The 20,036-nt window shown below is 57.2% G+C and overlaps 1 protein-coding gene across 1 annotated transcript in view; it reads right to left on the bottom strand.

Annotated features, from left to right (window-relative positions):
* GRIK3 (glutamate ionotropic receptor kainate type subunit 3) overlaps positions 1-20,036 on the bottom strand; it is a 217,511-nt gene that overhangs the window by 48,523 nt on the left and 148,952 nt on the right. Inside the window, exons 5-8 of the mRNA XM_040619278.1 lie at positions 17,412-17,465; positions 7,651-7,824; positions 6,969-7,112; positions 1,760-1,867 (exon numbers count right to left, since the gene is read on the bottom strand). Of these exons, the coding sequence (XP_040475212.1) occupies positions 1,760-1,867; positions 6,969-7,112; positions 7,651-7,824; positions 17,412-17,465 (480 nt within the window). The remainder of the gene's footprint in view (positions 1-1,759; positions 1,868-6,968; positions 7,113-7,650; positions 7,825-17,411; positions 17,466-20,036) is intronic.

The raw sequence follows: 20,036 nt of genomic DNA on the forward strand, positions 1-20,036 counted from the left end.
GGGGGGGGGGGGGGGGGGGGGGGGGGGGGGGGGGGGAGCAGGGGCCTCTGGAGGGCGCAGGTCAGCCTTTGTCCTGGGGACAGTAGGACGGCTTTCCCCAGGTGTTAGCTGCAGTCCCTTGTCCTTGGGAGAAGGCTGCTGTGATGGGCTCAGATGGGGAGCGCTCTCGTGATCCACTGCTGAGGTCTGCTGGCCCGGCCGCGCGTAGCGGGGGTGCACGTGCGGCTAATTGCCATCCTCAGAACTTACGCCAGTCCCAGAGACCGACAGCTGAGAGAGCGAAAGTGAGACGCCACTTGAGTGGAAACCACGGCCGCAACACTGGAGGAGGAGGCGGCGCCCCCAGCACTGCCGGGGTTTAAGCAGGAGCCACGAGACCACAGCGTGAGAACTCATAGCATGAGGAGGTTGGAGCAGCTGGTCTCCTTGATCTTAGGCCAGAGGCCACAACCCCTGTCCCTAAAGGCCTGATGCTGTATGTGGCATGAGAGAGTGGCAGAGGAGAGGTGGTGTTCCCCCCGGGAGTCTGTGGGGAAACTCAGAAGTGAAAGAGTCAACTTGGCCACAAGGCGGAAGCCAGCCAGAGCCAGGTGTGTGCCTGAGGGGGCGAACCCCGGAGACAGCGGTCACTCCTACAGCCAGGCTGACCGCAGGGGCAAAGGAGGGGCCGCGGAGTGGGCGTGGCTGGGCCATGCGGGATGTTTTTGGGGCCCATGGAGGCTGGGCCTGGAAGGGCAGGTTGGGTTATTTCTTGGAGAGCCATAAAGGCCCAGGGGAGAGGCTGGAGCTTCACGTGGCACTGGGGGACCACGGGCACCAGCGGAGCAGGGCAGGGCTGTGCTTTGCGAAGCTTTGCGTGTGCGTGTGTGTGTGCGTGTGTGTGTACACTCAGGGTGGCCGGAGGCTCAGGAGTGGAGGTGGAGAAGCCGGGGCTGGGTGCTAAAGTCATCCAAGGGAGAGGCCTGACCCAGGGCAGACAGGGGCGGACAGGAGGGTAATCAGGGCATCCCGAAGGCCCAGAGGCCTCCGAGCCGGCCCTTCCCTCTCCTGGCTTTTACTCCTTGCACTTAGCACACCCCACTCCCAGGGCTGGACAGATGCCCTGGAGCGAGAGTGGGTGGCCGAGCCCCCAGCTCCAAGGTCCCAAGGATGTGCAGAAAGAGGGGCTCATGCTGACTCTCCTCTTCAGCCCAACAGCCTGACTCGACAGAATACGCGGATGGTTCCCAGAGAGCAGAACTGGCCTCCTGACAAACATGTGCCGGTGGCCAGATGGAGGTCCCAGCCGCAGAAGGGCCTGCAATCCTCATCCCAAACCCCTGAATCATCGTGGCCTTAGAAACCAAGAGGGGGGAGTTCAGAATCCATACGCTTCAACCTCTCACCAAGGATAAGAACCAACTCCAGTTCCCAGACAAGCAATCATGTTGCTGAATCGTTCCCTAAATGCCTCCAGTGACAGTGAGCTCACTACTCGCCAGGTAGGCACCCCCTGGTTGTTGGAGTTTCTGTTACCCAAAGTCAGGTCTGTCCTTCTGCCCCCTGAGCCTTTCATTACTTTTCCCCGGTTAAGCATCCTCGGTGGTCCTTGCTCACAGGGTGACAGCTTGGGTGTCGGCTACAGCCAGGCCACTGGGTCCTGCACCCCTCCAGCCCAACCACACCTTCAGGCTCTCCAAAGAGCCAAGGCACAGGCCACGCACGCCAGGTCATGTCAAGCCCCCAAGGTCTCGTCCCTCCCTCTCCTGAGTCCACGTACCTTCTCCAGGCCGTCCTCCTTCAGACTGATGATGTCCAGATCAAAATCTGTCCGTAAGCCACTGGTTTTGTTGAAAACAATCCGTCCAGTTAATCCTTCCCATTGAGCCTGCCGGAAGGGAGAGGGCAGAGCGGCAATTCCTCGGGCTCATAAATCATCATTCGGTACAACTGTACAATGCTTCATTTTAATTACTCTTTGCACTGATACTGTTCCCCCAAGACCATGATTAATTAATAATCACCTCCATCATTGCTCGGGCTGTGGTGCGAGCCAGTGATTTCCATAAATTCTATTATGCTCTTTAGCCAGCGTTACATTTGCACCTTCTCGTGTACAACATCGATCTCAGAGGCACTCAAATGAGCCCCCGCCTAGAAGCCATGAGGAGGGGGAGCCTGTGGCAGGTCCCCAGAGAGGGGCAAGGAGGCAGGCGGGTGTTGTGGGGCAGGCGAGACCTGCATGGAGGCGGAAAAGCCAAGGGGCCAAGCCAGCCCTGGCTGGAAGACCAGGTGCCTGGAGGAGAGCCCGAGGAGACGGAGAAGCCACCCCCACCGCCCCCAGCCCCCCGCTCCAGGGGGTCGCGGTTAAGAACGCTGGGGTCAGAATGCCGGGTCCAGCCGCAGTTAGCTGTGCGACCTGGGGGATTCCACTTCACCTCTCTGTCTCGGGTTCCTCGTCTACAAAATGGAATTCGTAAGAGTACCAAACTGCCACGTGGGCGGAATGAGATGAATCCCGTAAAATACTTAGGACGGTGCACAGTACATACCCGAGCCCTGAACAAATGGCAGATTTTGTGATCTTTTATTGCCATTAACATCACTGACACAGAGAGGCCGGCGTTCAGAGAACACACCGGACCCAAGCTGAGAAAAGCCCCACTCTTCTAGACCAGGGGTGGGCAATCTCTGGCTGGCGGCCCCATTCCCCTGCTGCCTGTTTCTGTAAACAGCTGATTAGAACACGGCCACACCCATGTATTTACTTATTGTCTTTGGCTGCTCTGGGCAGGCCTGCAGGCCTGAATAGTTATAAAGAGACCATCTGGCCCACAAAGCCTAAATATTAACTCTCCAGCCTGTGACAGAAAAGGTTTCCAGCCTCCTTTCTAGAAAATACCCTTCCTGTGGGCCCAGAGGATACCTACAAAGTACTTCTCGCTGCTCACAGCAGGTAACCTGCCGGCCTGGCAGGTGGGCCAGGTGAGGTCACGATCCCCATTTCACAGACGAGGAAGCAGGTCCCAAGAGGCCGGCACATCACCCGAGCTCACAGAGCGGATAAGAGCTCCACACTGCCCCTCGGGTCCCAGGGTCCCACCACCCAGGCTGAAACGACATCCTTTCTCTCCCTTCTCCATGGAGGTCGGAGGCTGCGGGCACCCAGGTAAATGCCCAAATACCACCGGCTTTCTGTGTCTGGGAGAACAAACCCATGCATCCTGGAGTCCCTTGGGAACCAGCGGAGGCTGGGGGCTGACCGGGTTGAGGAAGGAGGTGCCAGAGCATGTCGGGGGGGAGGGGGGGAGGCCTGAATATTGCAGTCCTTGCTTTGCCACCGTGCATTTCTAACTGCATGCGGGTCAGGATCCCCTGTAGGTTCTGAAAAAGGTTCCGGGACTTTCCCTGGCCGAACGCCCCTGACACTCATGCTACACTCACAGTGTGACACCCAAGTTCATGGGATCATGGATCCCTGGAGGCCGCAGTGACAGCTGTGGGGCTCTCCGAACACCTGGGCAGCTCCAAGGCATCGTGGGAAGTGTGCAGGGGAGCATCCGGGTGGACTAACTCAGGCAGAGGGGTGGGGCCTGGAAGGGGTCCGGGAAGCAGTAAAAGGAATTGGAAAGAATGTGATCTGACCTCTCTCAGCTTCGGGAAGGGGAAAATGACCTGTTTCCTAGGTGTTAAAAAAGATGTATAAAGTGCTTAGCAAGTGTCTGGTCTACACCACCCCGACTGAGCGGTCTATACTATTATTTCTCCTTTGTTGCTTCCTTCCATGGAGTTCCCTTGGACTAGGGCTGGCACATGGCTGGGAGGAGGGCTGGTCACTTGGGCCAGGGCCCGAGGTCTCAGTAGATGTGCTGTCAGAGAAGGCTCACCTCCTTCCCTGAATGCACTGATTTCGTCTCATGACAATCCTGCCAGGTGGGTGTGACCACCCCCATTTTAAGGTCATAGACACTGAGGCTCAAAGAAGGACCGAGGTATATAGAAAGCCCCCCATAATGGGGGTGCAGGGCAGAAGCCCTGTCTGCAGGAACAGAGCTGAAGAGCTTGGTGTCACCATGCCCAAGTTCTGTGGGAGAGGCTTCTAGAGCCCAGGGGGCTGGAAACGGGGTTGGGGACAGAGATGAAAAGATCAGAGGAGGCGAAGACCCCCATTTATGGCTTCACAGAGAGGCTCAGCTCCCCGTGCCGCCGGCTGGCTCCCCCTCTTCTGCACCCTCTGGCTCTCTCCTGGCCCCCAGGGGAAATCACAGCAGGTGCTCCAAACCTGCGCTCAGAGCCAAGCCTGCCCCCTTGTCAGCTACAGAGGAATGAAATGCCAGCAGGGGCACGGACTGTCTGTGCGCGGGCGGGCGGGTGGGCAGGGCCAGGGCAGGGCAGGGAGCCGCTGGCAGCTCCTCCCCGTGACATTTCCCGGCCTGCCCGCCCCTTCCAGCCACCGCTCGAGACTCGCTAAATGAAAGATGCTTCACACGCTCTGAACTCCGGCCTGGTATTTTCCAGCTCCTCTCGGAAATGCCAAGTCTTTAAAATGATTTACTGTCACGCAGTCAGACGGGAGACGGGCAGCTTGGAAATGGTGTGAGGGAAGACGGTGTGCTGGGCAGGGCGCTTGGGTCCCGGGCTCGGGTAGCTGCGGCCCTACGATGCAGGTGACTCAGAGATGTCCCTGAAAGGGCTCTGTAAAGGACTGTGAGTGTTGAGGGCCACTCGCTGGGCCAGCGACCAGGAAACAGGAAGTACGCCAATGTGGGCCGGTCAGCCCCGAAAGGGAGAAGGGGGCCCCTTTCTCTGGTGTGGGCAGTGGCAAACCTGCGTCCCTCAGGGCTCCAGAACTGAGCCTCAAAAATTCCAGGGGGTGAGGGGTAAGCAGGGTGGGGTCCCCGGAGCTCTGTGGCCCAGGGATCCTCGTTAGCTGGAAACCCACCGGGGAACGAGAAGCTCCAGGGATGGCAGTCGTGATGATAGAGAGAACAGCAACGGTAGCCCCTCTGATGAGCATCTGCTCTGTGCCAGGCTCTGGCCTAAGTGCTCCGCACACACCCTAACTCGCTTCATCCTGCAACAGCTCTAGGAAAATCTCCAGAGTACAGAGGCGGACCTGAGGCACAGAGAGGTTCAGCAGGTTGTCGAAGGTCACACAGCTAAAAAGTGAGTTAAGCTTCAAAGGCATTTGTGTGTCGCTCACAAGGGGCCCGGAGTTGTGGCTTAGGTCATCGACCCCCTCACACTGGCCTCTGGCCCTCAGTCGGAGGCCTGCCGAGGAAGAAGGCAGAGGGGGGCTAGGAGTCAGGCCTCGAAGTTCCCCGAGAACAAGCAGGTGGTCTCCCAGGCCAACCAGGCCTGCTCAGAGCACTAGACAATTGGCCTTCCTCTGCAGTTCTGAGGGGCTGGATGAGAAGGGACCATCATGGTCCTCTTATGCCAACACAGCTGACAACGGATGGAGCCCCTTCTGGGCGTGAGGGGAGCCGGTGCCAAGGACTTCATGCCTCGCTCACCACGATGGTGACAGGGTGTTTGCCAGGTGAGGAAACGGGTGCTTCGGGCCGTCTAGGAGCACGTGAGAAGTGGCACAGCCGGGAGAGGCAGAGACAAGCTCCACAGGCAGGGGCATCACACCGTACAGCCCGTGTCCCATCCCCATTCCTTTTAATGCCCTTCCCAAGCAGTGATGGGGACCTCAGCACTCGCAGGAAAGCCACCCTGTCTGCTGTGTGTAAGGTGGTGGGTCCCTTTGCTATACGCCCTCCTAGAGCTGCCTTCCTCTGCACGTGGGATTGCATCCCTGAATGCGAGGACTCCATTCACGTCTGCTCCCCCCCAGGCTGTGAGCTCTGTGAATGCAGGGGCTCGTCTGTCTCAGCCCCACTGGCCCCCAGGGCCTGGCAACTCGCTGCTGAGTGACTGAAGGAGCGCTCAAGGCAGCCTGCCGCACTTCTGGCCCAGCGTCACTGCTACGGAACGATCGCCGTACAACCGTCCTCGAGGGCTTCTCTCGATTGCCCCTGGAGTCGCCTGGACAGGGTCACTCCCACCGACCCAGGATAACCCTGCCCCGATCTCCTCCCCGAGCCTTCTTCATCCACCATTTACCGGGGATTTGACTCTGCCCACGTCCTGGGCTAACTGTTCCATGGACAGTTTGCACACCGTCTTCTCAACAACACCGAGACAAGTACTCTTTATGCCCATTTCACAGTCAAGGAAACTGAGAATCAAAATGTTAATCCTTTAGCCAAAGTCACCCAGCTCATCATGATGCTGCCAGGATGCCTGGCCCTGGCCTTAGCTTCCCCACCTGTAAAACGGGAACGACGAACTGCCATCTGCAGCTTACAAGGACGAAGATGAGGGAGAGTCCTTCGGAATTATTGGATGGCACCGTGAGTGTCAGCGGCCGTCTTGTGGCCGGTTCCTCTGAATCAGCCCCACGGATGGGACTTCTTCACGGCCACCTTGGAGCCAGCGGAGCCAGGTCCCAGGGGGCCCGTGACGTGAAGAGGAGTTTGGAGGACTGAGTATCCAGCCAGCCTCCCCTGCCCTGCCACTGCCCCGAGCCCTTTCCACACAGGAGTCTCGTCTCCACTTCCTGGTATCCCTCTGAGGGGGCGTGCTTCATACCCCATTTGGCAGATGAGATAACCAAGGCTCAGCAAGGTTCTCTGGCTTGCCCAAGGTCACAAAGCCAGCGGCAGAGACCCTCATCCGTTGCCCTGGAAGCCCATGCAGGTCCTGCTGACAATGCGGGCGGCCCACGGAGAACCTCCTAGGTGCCAGGGCCTCAGCCTCTCAATCGCCCTGTGAGATTGGTCCCGTCCAGCCCATTTTCGCCCAGGGAAACAGAGGCTCAGAGATGTGAACCAACGTGCCCCGGTTCGTGTGGACTGGAAATCGATTCTGCCTGCGCCTTTGCTCTGCAGCATGGAAGACCCCCGGGGAGGAGGCCCTGGCGGGGGTGAACACGCACTCACCTCCTTGATGAAGTTCATGAAACGGCCTCCAAAGCGCCAGGCCTTGTGCCGATGGCACTGCAGGGAGTTCACGGTCATCTGCGGGGCCCGCTGGTAGCACACGGACACGATGTGGACGGCGTCGTACAGTAAGGCTGCGTCAGTCTGGAGGGGAGGGCGCAGGGCCTGCCTGAGAGCAGTTCCCCAGCCCCGAGGGTCCTTGGCCCAAGCTGCTGTGGCCCCTTTCCCCTCCCCTACCAGGCACACGGGGTCCTGACGAGGGAAAGGCCCAGAGCGACCCTGTCCATGCCCACAGTAAAGGCCAGGCTTAGGTGTCCCTGCTGCTCGGCAGTCACCCAACTCCCACCCTCCCTGCAGCTTAGACCTTCTCCTTCCAGGTCCTCCTCCCTCATCCCATCGTTCTTGCTGCTCCTAGACCCTGTCCACGCCTTCTCCTTTCCTGATTCCCTAGGCTGTCACACGCCTCCCCTACCACCCTTCGAGGGGACTGTGTCTGATTCCTAGTGCTCCCAGGGCCCAGCCTAAGGTCTGGCTGGTCCAGAGCAGGTCTTAGGAAGGGAAGTGGTGGGAGGGAAGAAAGAGATAGGGAGGAAGTAGGGAAGAGACGACAGAAAAGGGAAATGGAGGGACGAAAGTGCAGAGGAAGGGGCACCCCTGGATCTGGCCCGCCTGGCTGGGATACCATCATCACGCCGTCCAACAGGCCGGACTCTGCCCGGGGAGCCGCCTGCAGCCGCTCCATGGACCACTTCTCCACGATGGCCGAGACATGCGGGTTGTCCACGTTGAGGATCCGGAACCCCGTCAGGTTCACCCCCGAGTAGCGGTAGGGCTCCAGGTCTAACGCGTACAGATCCTGGACAGAAAGAGGTTCAAGTAAATACAGGTGTGGTCTGCTGTAAGTCCCAGCCACCCCCCACCCAGGGCGCCACTTGCCCCCCACTCCCTTCTCTGAGCACCAGGAGCCCAAGGCTGCAGCTCCCTGCGGAGCCCCGCCCCACGCGAGGTGAGGCTCAGCGGCAGTGGAGCGCCCGCAGGAGCACTGCAGGGGGCAGCGGGGGGTCGCCTGGAATGACCCCCGCCCGGGGGCTGACCTCAGCTGACCTCACAGACTCACCGCTGGATCCCCGGCAGGTGGCTCAGCCGGGTTCTTCGTCTACAAAATGGGGCTCGTGCCTGCTTTATAGGACCCGGTGCAGCAGTTCACATAAAAGGCCCGGCCCAGCACGTCAGAGGAGCTTGACAACGGTCACAGTGGTCATTTCCAATGACAGGGGCGCCCACGTTGGGAGGACAGAGAGCACTGGGTCTGGGCATTTCCACGTGACCCAGAGGGAAGCTGAAGGGATTGTTGTATCCCCCCCAGAAGACTATTTTAAAATAATCTTTTCTAGGTTTTGCACAGTGAAGGAGACCATTCACCACAGGAACAGACTGCATGGGAGAAGTACTTGAAAAGATGCTCCCCGTCCCTCATCATCCGGGAAACGCCAGTCAAAACCACAAGGCGCGATCACCTCCCACCGGTCAGAATGGACAACACAAGTGTTGGCGAGGATGTGGAGAAGAAGGAACCCTCATGCACTGGGGGTGGGAATGCAAACCGGTGCGGCCGCTCTGGAAGACAGTATGGAGTTCCCATCAAAAAATTAAAAATAGAACTACCCTACCATCTCACAATTCCACTTCTGGGTATTTACCTGAAGAAAACAGAAACACTAATTTGAAAACATAGGTGCACTCCTATGTTCACTACAGCACTGCTTACAATAGCCAAGACACGGAAACAGCCCAAGTGTCCGTCGATAGATGAACGGACAAAGAAGATGGGGTGTATCCGTGCAGGGGTATATAACTCAGCCACAAGAAAGAACGGCACCCCGCCATTTGTAACACTGGGGATAGACCCCAGGGGGTATGCTAAGTGAAGTCAGACAGAGAAAGACAAACACCATGTGATTTCACTTATACGTAGAATCTAAAAAACAAAACAAACTCAGAGAGAGAACAAACTGGTGGATGCCCGAAGGGAAAGGGGTTGGGGGAGGGGCAAGATAGGCCAAGGGGATTAAGAGGTACAAACTTCCAGTTATAAAAGAAGTACGCCAAGGGATAGAGAACACAGCCAACAATACGGCAGCCACTTTGTATGGTGACAGAGGATATCCAAAGCTTTTGTAGGGGTCATTTTGTAATGTATAAAAATACTGATTGGCTCTCTTATACCCCTGAAATGAACATAATACTGCAGGTCGGTTATGATTCAACAACAACAAAAGTCTTTCTGCTTGGGACTCAAGGAATACTGCTGCCTTCTTCTCTCCCCTCCCCTCTGATGTCACCAGCCGGGTCTCCTCACCCGCTGTGTCCTAGAAGCTGCGGACTAGCAGTCAGCCCGTCTGTCCATGGCCAGGTCGCATCCAGTCTGGTGTAAGGACCAGGAAGACCAGCCTTAACGCGTGGGGCCGAGCTTCAGCTCCTCTGCAGCCACAGCTCAGGGGCAAGGGGAGCAGGTGAGGCGAGGAGGCAGAGAGGGATTGGAGGGGGTGTGTATGGAGGGAGAAGCCAGGTCCTAAGCTAGGAAGAAATGGCAGTGGTGAGGAGGTGGGGTGGTGGCCTGAGGAGCAGAGCAGAGCTCCCTCCTGTTAAGGAAAACTCCCCAAACTTGTAAATAAGGCAGAAGGAGAGCAGCATCGCTTTCCATGTAGTACGGCCCTCACCAGGCCCGCCCTGCACTGTGGGATTCTCCGGGAGAACGCGCCCGGGTCTGACTCCACCGTCAGCTACTGCTCGAAGGCCCAGACTCCGGGTTAACTTGGAGACTGTAGCCCATTGAAATGATAAACCCCAATGTGGTGGCTTATTACCCTTGTAGGACATTAATCCATTTTATAACTAACTGAGCAGTCTTATTTGGTGTTTTCCCCTCCCAATAAAAACTCAATCTCTCCAAAGCTCTTTGAGCCAGTGTTACCATCCTACTGGCTTCCTTGTTAATGAACTGGATACCTCTTTGACACACGTTCATCTTATATTTGCAGGACTCATTTTCTTTTTTTTTTTTTTTTACTTTTTAAGAAAACATACTACGATAATCTAGATTGGCCCCTTCCTACTAGTGGTTTGGAAACCGAGTCCTAAGGTTCTCTTGGTCAACTGTTTTCCATCCTGGCCCCTGGTCCAACCCATCCTGTGTTGGGAGAGAGGCAGGACACCCCATGGGCTGTACTGTTCTCTGCATGGCTGCAGCCATCAGGACTAAACCCAGCCCATCATAGTCCAAGCTTTGGCGAACTCGACGGTGGCTCGAGGAACGATGAGCCCGTGGAGCCACTCTTCCTCATGGTGCTGCCTTCCTTTGGTCTCTCAGATATTCCTAATTGATGCTAAGCTCCTGCTGCACCCTCAAAATGGACTCCTTCTGGAATGCACGGTCTTGGTTTCCTTTTTGAAGGTTTAGGGAGTAGGGTGTTGGGGAGAGATCTGGAGCAGACTTGAACCCCAGGCAAGAAAATTTAGTCCTAGCCTTGCCCAAACAACTAGGGTGTTGATTCTAGGCCAGGACTTGGGATGGGGAAGGGCCTGGGTGGGAGCAGGGGGTGGGGTCTTCAGCAGGTGAGGGGGGGTCTCACTGAGTGGGCCAGAGAGTGCCTGCCCCAGTCTCAGTGGGGAGTGGAGGGTGGGCACTGCACTCAGGCCTGCACGTGGAGGACACCATCCCATCCCGACATCCCATCCCGATACCCCTGCAAAGTAGCTGTTTAACAGTGTGCTCCTTCTACTGATGAGGAAACAGGCTCAGGGGCATGAGGTGACTTGCCTGAGGCCATAAGGCTCCTAAAAGGCGGAGTAGAATTTACACCCGGGTCTGTTTCAGTGGGGTGTTGAAGCTGGCTTGCGCTGGCCTGTGGGAGCTAACTGTCCGCATTTCTTCCTGTCTCTGCGTCCAGTCAACTCACCTTGGTCGCCTGATGCCGGCCGAGGAGGGAGTATTTACACCATGGAAATTAGAAGCACTCCAGATCCAGGGTTTCCCTCCCACACAGTCGGACAGCGGGTGGTACACCGCCATCTGTCTCATTCAAAAACGCCCCTGCTTTATGCCCCAGTGCTTGCCAAACCCAGCATGCACCTGAACTGTCTTTGGAGCTGTTTTGGGGAGTATAGGCCGTACAGAGTCTGGGGTACGGCCCGGCCCCTCATCTAAGTCATGACTCCTGACGGGGCTGAGCTGGGGACATAAGCGGAATCAGGGAGGAGCGGAGGGGCGCGGGGAGGGCATGCCCAGAAGGAGGCCTCTCTCCCCACCGCGCCTTCCCGAGCGCAGCGCATGGAGACAGCCCGGGCAAAGGTCGGGGGCACAGACTGCGAGGCCAGGCCAGCTGGGTGCCAGCCGCATCTACCCTCCTTACCTCAGTTGGTTCGGCTGCCAAAGGTAGGCGGTGATAAGAGGACTAGCCGGTGGGGTTGTCATGAGGCAGAAGTGGGCTCATGGATGTGCGCAGAGCAGGTCTGCTGAATGAGAGACGTTAGGTCAGGGTTTGACCGATGCTTCTCTTCTGCCTTCTCTGGCAGCCGGGTGGGACAGCCATGGGATACGGCCCCAGGGACAAGCCCGGTTGTCAGAGGACAGGAGCCGACAGGGGTTGGGTCCTTCCGGCCTTACCCATCCTGGCAGCATAGGAACAATCGCGATGAGCTAATAGCTCTGAGCCCCTGTGAGCCTCAGAACGGCAGGCAGCGTTCTAAGTGCCTTTTGTCCATTACCTCGCTGAATTCTCATTTCCACCTCATCCAAGGAGGGCGTTACTATCACCCCATTTTGGAGGAAGGCACTGAGTCACAGAGAGGTTAGGTTTCACAGCTAACCTGGGGAGCAATGGAGTCCAACCCAGGCAGTCCAGCTCCCAAGCCCCCTCTGTCCTGTGACCAGCCCGCAGTCCATGCAGCATTCAGAGGGGTCTTTTGGAAGATCAATCCAACTCCATCGCTCCCGTGTATATGGATCCTTACTGCCTTCTCAGAATGAAGTGCAAGTTCTTTAGTTTAGCTTACAAAGCTCTCCAGCCCCCTCCAGCCCCACTTTTCTTCCCACCCCCTCCCATGTTTGTTTCAGGAACCAAACCACTTTCCCCTTCACCCTTCTTGCTGACCGCAGCCCCTGCCCCCATCATGCAGCTTCTAATCTCCGTGCCAGCATTCGTGCATGTTCTAGTCTCTGGCTGGACCGTCTCTCTTCTCAACCCTCTTGGGTGGGCTAATCTCTGAGGTTCAATTCAAGTGGCACCTCTTCCAGGAAGCCTCCCCTGACTACTACTTTACACATGCACAGCAGGGTAGGTCAGGGGTGCTTCTGCTCTCATCCTGGGACCTCTTGGTTTTCATCCCACTGATAACAACTGTTAGTGTCTACCTCCCCCCCATGAGTCCCTGAGTCAAATACTCCTGTCACCCAAAGTGGAAAGAAGGGTCAGCCAGCCAAGTGGCTCTCTGGGGCACCTCAACAATACTGGGAAGGGCCTGGGATGGGAGACTAGTGTTTCACATCCTCCTCTCAGGGGGAGATCTCAGTGAAGCTGGGGGCTAGGAAAGGTTTGGTAAATTGCCTGGTGTGGGGGGGGGGAGACCCTTAAGGGGCCTGCTATAGTATCAAGAGATCTTCCCCCAAAACGCCTTTGAAGAAGGCAGGTAAGGGGAGGTGGAGCAGTTTTGTTTTGCAGAATGGAGAATGTGAGTTTGGGGGTAGAGCTAACTGCTGGGGCCATGGAAGAGAAGCTGACCTCTGCCCCCAGGGGGCGCCCACCTCACCCCACCACCGCACAGAGCCCAGCCTCCTCTCCAATGTGGTGCTGACCTAATATCTAAGGCCTGAAGGACGCCAAAGCATCAGCCTGCCGAGGGTGTCTGTGACTCAGTTCACCCTCCTCTCCGACCAGAGGCCAACTTCACTCACTGGGAAGGGAGGCATCCCCGGCCCCGGTGGGGGGCTTGGGGGCTGGTGACTGCAGCCCTTCCGGTCTCTAGACGTAGCATTTGGTCTGATGACACTCAAGGGGTGGCCGCAGCCACTCCAGCTGGGAGGGGACGAGATGGGGCGTCACTGCTGGGGTCACCTCCCTCCCCGTCATGTCAAGCCGGGGGTGCAAAACATTGTAGGGCTGGTGGCACCAAGTGTCCCCGCTCCCGTGACACGAGGGCAGAAATGACGGGAAACTGCTAAAGAGGCCTCTTTGTCCAGCCCTAATTCTGTGTCCACACTGCCCTGAGCACAGACCCCCGAGCGCCATACACAGTGAACTGTGGGCAACCTTGCCACTTGGCAAAAAGTTGCTGTTCTCGATGCCAAATGTTGACACGCTGAATTCAGTATCGACGAGGGACCTTTTAGAAACATTCAGCATAACATAATAGACTAATTCATTAGCACCCCATGGGTCTGACTGGTAGAAGCCAAAGCTCGGAAAACATTGCCTTAAGGAATGACAGATGAAAATATCTTTCCCATGATATAACTGTTACTGCCGGGAAGTGGCATTAATTGTGATTGCTTATCTATTAATTTATTATAATTCTTTTTTCACCTCCAGGCTTTTACCTACACGTGACATGTAGCAGGGGCTCAGCTGGGGCTGATTAACGCGGGGTTATCTGGGAATGGCTCGAAGCTGGCTGGAACAGATAATGGCCGCTGGGGTAATTAAAATGTCTTCTGCGTGAAAGAAGCAAGTTTGGAGGATTTTTTAGAGGCGAAGCGTTGGTGACGTGGGTTTCCTAAAGGGAAGGAGATACACGGCAAATGCCACTGCCCTCCCAAACACAGCCTCGACTGACCAATGGGCGCGAAGAGGCAGAATCACGAGGTAGACTGAAGCCAACAGGGGCGGAAGGGAGGATCGTGGAGCTGGAGCCCAGGCCAATGCGGGACCTGGGCCAGAGAGGAGGGCCCGAGGGACACAGCGGCTGCCCTGGCAGGCGGGCGGTGAGGGGGCGGCTGGGAGAGATGCCGGGAGACCCCCGGCCCGCCGACACACGCGGACGCAATTACTCCACTGCAAACTGCAGAGCTGTCCATGGTGTAAGGGTTGTGCCTCCCTGGGAAGATCCACCGTCCCCAACCCTCTGAGAGGCTCGGGGAGGACGGGCAGGGGGCTGGGACAGCCATACACAGGACTGGAAGTCAGGAGCCAAGGCCAACTTGGCTAGATCAGGGTTAGATCTGCTGGGAGACTCTGGGCAAGTCACTCAACCTCTCTGGTCCCAGGTTTGCCCATCCATCAACGGGGAGCAAAAACCCTGCCCTGTGAAGAGGAAAGCAGCGATGTGGAGAAAGGGCTTTGGAACCTGTGACATGTGGGCACTGCTGAGATTTGTGGAGGCTCTATTCCCCCTGTGAGGGTCAGTCATTGTGACGGACCACCCCTGCCATGTGCGGCCAGAGGAGGCCATCCACTTCCTCGTGCCGGCTTTCAGTGTGACAGTTCCCAGCAGAGGCCTTCGGAGCTGGACAGCTCCCAGCTGCTGAAAATCCTCCCTCTGCCCCTTTTCTTGCTGGGTGACCTCTCTGAGCCTCGGTTTCTACTTTCCTATACAACTGGGAGATCGTCCCTCCCTCGGAGAGGCATTCTGAATTTGTGGGAGAGATGGCGTATGCTGAATACACAGAAAACAGAAGCAGGAGGTACTTCACTGAACTCTTACCTACTACTTAAATAGACATCAGGCACTCGACATGTTGCACGCTCAGCACAACAGTGCTATGAGGCAGCGCGGGTACTGTGGCCCTTCTGTAGATGGGAAAGGGAGGCCCAGAGAGGTGAGAGGACTTGCCCAGGGAAGCAGAAAGATCGTGACTCTAACTCAGGCAGGTTGGCACCAGAGTCCATGGTCTTTACTGTTGCCATGACAAGGGTGTTGATAACTTCATGGATGACTTTCTACTTTGTATGGTAGTCATTCACTCATCCAAGCATTAATGAGCACCTACTGCATGCCAGGCACTCTTTGGGCACCAGAGATGGACAGGTGAGTTGGGCGCAGTCCTTGACCCTCATATGCATGAAGGAAGCCTGCCAGCTGGTGAGCTTTCTGCGGAGCTAACCCTGCATACCCTCTCCCACCCAAGCACCTCGCTCAGAACCGGGGGCCTTGGGGCGCCTGGGTGGCACAGCGGTTGGGCGTCTGCCTTCGGCTCAGGGCGTGATCCCCGCGTTATGGGATCGAGCCCCACATCAGGCTCCTCCTCTAAGAGCCTGCTTCTTCCTCTCCCACTCCCCCTGCTTGTGTTCCCTCTCTCGCTGGCTGTCTCTATCTCTGTCAAATAAATAAAATCTTAAAAAAAAAAAAAAAAGAACCGGGGGCCTTGAGAGCATCTGCACGTGGCTGCCAGAAATGAGTAAACGGATGCCTGAGTTAAGGAAATGAAAAAGTAATAGAAGCAGATGCTGTCTAGGGCTAGATAAGGCCCCTCCCTCCAAGACCTCTAACCTTGACCCCAGGAAGGCAATAGTATTAATGAAAGGAACGTGGGGTCCCTAGGGAGGTGCCTTCTCTAGAGTCTTGCCTGAAAGGCTGAGCCAGGCTCAACCTGGGTTAAGGGCCCAGAAGTTGGTCTCAGCACCCTAGAAGCCCGGGATGGGCCGACAGGGCTGCCATGCTGGGGACAGGGCCTTGGGCCCCTGGAATGTGCCCTACGGCACTTTCCCAGCCTTGCTCCTCTGCCCTGCTCCCGGCTCCAAACAGAGGTGGAATATGGGAGATCTGGTGACCTCATCCTCCAGCCTCCAATGACTTTCCAGGATATAGCACGACATGAAAAAGTCAGCTTTGGTGGGCAGAAATCCAGAAGGGACTTGGGGAAGAAGGTGCCTGATCTCAGTCACCAGCAACCAGAATCCCTTTCTCCCAACTTGACTCCCAGCGGATGCCCAGATCTGAGCTCTGGATCCGGAGCACGTGCCGTGGGTGGGGGTGGGGGGGGCTGAGCTCTGCCATGCGCACAGGGTACAGGGGGTGGGGAAGAAGCAGCGGTGTGCTGGTGAATGCTCAGGAACCAGCTCTCGGTGGAGGGGAGGTTACAAACCCTTGTTTGTAGTACTTGCCAAGTTCGGTGGCACGAATATTCCTTCCACCATGGCCAACTCCAAGCTACCTTCGTGCTATCAGTGAACATGGATTTGGGAGCAGATGACTACAACAGGCTCTAGCAATCAGTCAGAGTGAGCCAACCCCCGCTCTCCAGTGAAGCGCTAACCTGCCTCTTGGCCTTGCTTATGCTGTTCCCTCTGTACGGAATACTCTTCCTCTCTCTCCTTGATGAACTCCTACTGATGCTTCAAGGTCCCATTTAAACATCTACCTTCCTGCCTCAAATTTCCCGCATTCCACCAGCCCCTCCACACCAGGTATCTCTTTTCACTGTGCGCCACGGCCACGTGTCGAGGCCTGTGATGGCACACGCCTGCCGAAGGAGCTAGACATGGAGGTGCGGACCGCACAGGACGGGAGCTCCTCCAGGGCGAGGCCTCGGCGCCAATCATCCTGAGACCCTCACCGGAACCCAGGTGCTGGGGAAGGAGGGTTACCTGGGTGCCAGACGGATGAGGGAACGCAGAAGCCTGCCGGGCTGCAGCAAGGCTGACGAGGAGGGCAGGAGCCTGTTTCAGTACCGGGACGTCAGCGACGCTGCCACGTGTCCCAGACCGGGCTGGGTGGAAGAGTCTAGCCAGGGGCCCAGGGAAATGCTAGAACTTCTGGCTCCAAGGCAGGGTGACTGGGTGTGGGCGCCCCTTTGGCACAGGGATCTCTTTATTCTGCTGATTTCAGGCCACAACTAATTATCCTAATGGGTTTAAATGGCCCTAAATGTTCTCCGAGTTTGGACAGGCCCCATCTGGAGCCTGCAGGTGGGCTGGCCCAGCTGACAGTGAGTGGGCAGACTTCAGCACGGATGCTGTAGGAATCCACAGCAGCATTTCCTGTTGTTGCGTGAGGACTGAGACATCCGTGGGGAAGTGTGTGGGCTGGGAGCCGAGGGTCATCTTAATAAGAGCAGCTAACACTTGCACCGCTCTGCGCACGAATCAGGCACTGCTCTCAGCATTTTACTTTCGGAGCTCATAATTCGAGGAGTTAGAAGCCATTATCGCGCCCATTTTGCAGACGAAGAGACCGAGGCAGGGAGGTTAAACGACTAGCTGGTCATCAGAAGGGCGTGAGTGGACACGGGCAGGTCTAGACTCACTGCCCGAGTCACAGCTTGAGGGCATTTCTCAAAGTGGGCGGGCCACGAAGACATCTCTGGGCCCTTGCCCGGGGCCACACCTAGAGCCTCAGGAAGCAAGGCCAGCCTGAGTCTCCTCTGGCTGCCGCAATGGTCCCCACCAGACTGACCTTGTTCCGCGGGGGTCCCACCCCCACCCATGCCAGGACCTGGAGGTACGTTACCAGAGTGGTGAAGATGAAATGATAGTACTCGGTCATCATGCCCATGGCCATGGCCTGCGGGAGAGCAGAGCATCAGCAGCCCGCAGGGGGTGCCCGAGAAGCCCCCTCCCCAACTGCACCCCAGGGCTGAGGACCAGACTGGTATGGGACTTGGGAGAGGAGGGCCCCCTGGAGTGGGACGTCCTGAGACCACCTCCCCGAAGTGACAGTGACTGGCTGGCAGACAGCAGCGGGTTTCACACTGGAGTGTGCAAGTCCCCAGGGACAGATTCAGATGCAGAATCTTGGGGCGCCTGGGTGGCTCAGTTAGTTAGGTATCTGCCTTCGGCTCAGGTCAGGATCCCGGGATTCTGAGATCGAGCCCCCGCCTCGGGCTCCCCACTCATCGGGCAGTCTGCTCGTCCCTCTCCCTCTGCCCCTCCTCCTGCTAGTGCTCTCTCTCTCAAATAAATAAAATTTTAAAAAATGTAGAATTGTGGGCCATCCTCTGTGTGCAAAATTCCAAATTCCACAGGGCCGGGCTGGGCCCAGTCGTCTGCTTTTCCATGACCATCTCTGGGCCTGCCACACTTAGAGACATGCTGTCGGAGTCAGCCCCAGACTGCCTTCTCCAGCACCCTGACTCCCCTCAGCTGAGCCCCCTGGAGAGTGGAGACAGCCTGGCTTCCCTGGTCCAGCTGACCGGTCGCCAGGCAGGCCTCTCGGCTGCTATGAAATTACTACCATGTATCATCATGAAGCCTGCATTACCTACATTTACGTATTTTATTAGAAACCTATAATCCGGGGCGCCTGGGTGGCACAGCGGTTAAGCGTCTGCCTTCGGCTCAGGGCGTGATCCCAGCGTTATGGGATCGAGCCCCGCATCAGGCTCCTCTGCTATATGAGCCTGCTTCTTCCTCTCCCACTCCCCCTGCTTGTGTTCCCTCTCTCGCTGGCTGTCTCTATCTCTGTCAAATAAATAAATAAAATCTTAAAAAAAAAAAGAAACCTATAATCCATAATACTAACAACCATAATGCACTTTCTACAGAGTTCTTCGGAATGCCGCCCCCTAAGTGCTCTGGAGGGAAAAGTGTCCCGGGCTCAGGTACACTTGGAAAGTGCCGCTCATTCTCTTGCCCTCTTGGAGATTCACAACCCACATCAGCAAGTTCAAGGCTCCCACCAGGCCTCAGTCGGCAGCCGTGGTTACCTCTGTGGAGCTCAGTGTTTGGTGAGCACACGGTCTCCAGTTCTAAATCTGGATGTTTTCAAGTCAGGCAGACGTGGGAGTAAATTCTCACTTTCTGGCTGGATGACTTTGGGCCCCTTCCTTTCCCCATGAGCCTCAGTTTCCTCAGCTGTAATTTGGGCATGATGACCATTGCCACCTGCCAGAGGGCGCTAAGTGAGGAGCACTGCGTACCCGGCACACAGTCACTCCTCAGTGCCACCAGCCAGGGGTGTGGCTGTCCCTGTGACCCGGTTACACACACCAGGAAGAGGAGGGAAGCGCTAAGCGCTGACAGTCACCCAGTGAGCAGGCGTGAGGGGTCACTGGGGAGCGTAGGTCTCCTCCACAGTGACACTCTAGGTGCCCCATACCAGTGCTGACTGTGCGCCGGACCCTGGGCTACGCTCCATCCTTGCCTCATCTCAACAGAATCCTCCGCCACCCGCGGAGGTAGGGACCACTGGCTCCATCTACATAGGCGGGGATGACACCGGGGCCCCTTGCTCTTGGGTCTCACAACACCCAAGGGCAGAAGTGAGATTCAAACCCCCAAGCAAGCTATTTAACCACCATGTGAGGGAGCCTGGGGGAAAGACACTGGCTGCAGGGCCGCCTGGGTACCCTTTGCAGGGCCCGACTGGAGGGTGGGACTTGGACACCCCCTCACCCCCGCAAGGACTTGAAAACTCCTCTCTCCGCCTCGGCACCTAGCCCCCTGCCCTCCCCGTGTCTCCTCCCCACCACCTGCATCTCACAAGGTCATGACTTTGAGCTCCACGGAATGCCTCCTTCAATCACCACAGCCACTTTCCGGGACCGTATCACTGCCTTTCACACAAGCACTGGCTCGAATGGGAGTGTTTTGGGTCTTGGCTGTGGCACCCCCCCAAGGAGGTGGTGGGCGATTTTGCGGTTTATTTCTAAGGGAGCTGGCAGAGAGGGCTCTCGTTCCCAGCATGCCAGGCTGGGCTGTGTCTGGAAAGGAAGAGAGGCCCATCTAGGACCGAGAGCCACTTCCCTCCCCCACGCTCGCTGCAGAGTCGAGCAGATGGTGCGGGAACTTCAATAAACCTCCTAGTATTAGGAGAGTAGCAGAAAGTGCTGCGGGCTACGGGGAACTCATCACGGAAGAGGCAGTGAGGCCCTCCTGGGGCTGTTCCTGCCGCCCCGCGGCCTCCCTGTGCTTCCTGAGATGCTCTGTCCTGTGTGGCTTCAGGCCCTGCTCGGCGGCCCCTGCCCCCCACCTGCAGCCGCGCCAGGAAAGCTACAGCTCGGCCCTGCCTGGCTTCACTCCGTCCTCACGCCCGCTCAGACATTGAAGACCACCCTGTGTCCACCCTGCGGCTGCCGAAACAGGCGCAGCGGGGCTCCACCCGAGCTCTGGCCACCCCCCCCCCCCCCCCCCCGCC

The sequence above is a fragment of the Ursus maritimus genome, unplaced genomic scaffold (genome assembly GCF_017311325.1).
Source record: "Ursus maritimus isolate PB19 unplaced genomic scaffold, ASM1731132v1 scaffold_32, whole genome shotgun sequence".
NCBI classification, from domain to species: domain Eukaryota; kingdom Metazoa; phylum Chordata; class Mammalia; order Carnivora; family Ursidae; genus Ursus; species Ursus maritimus.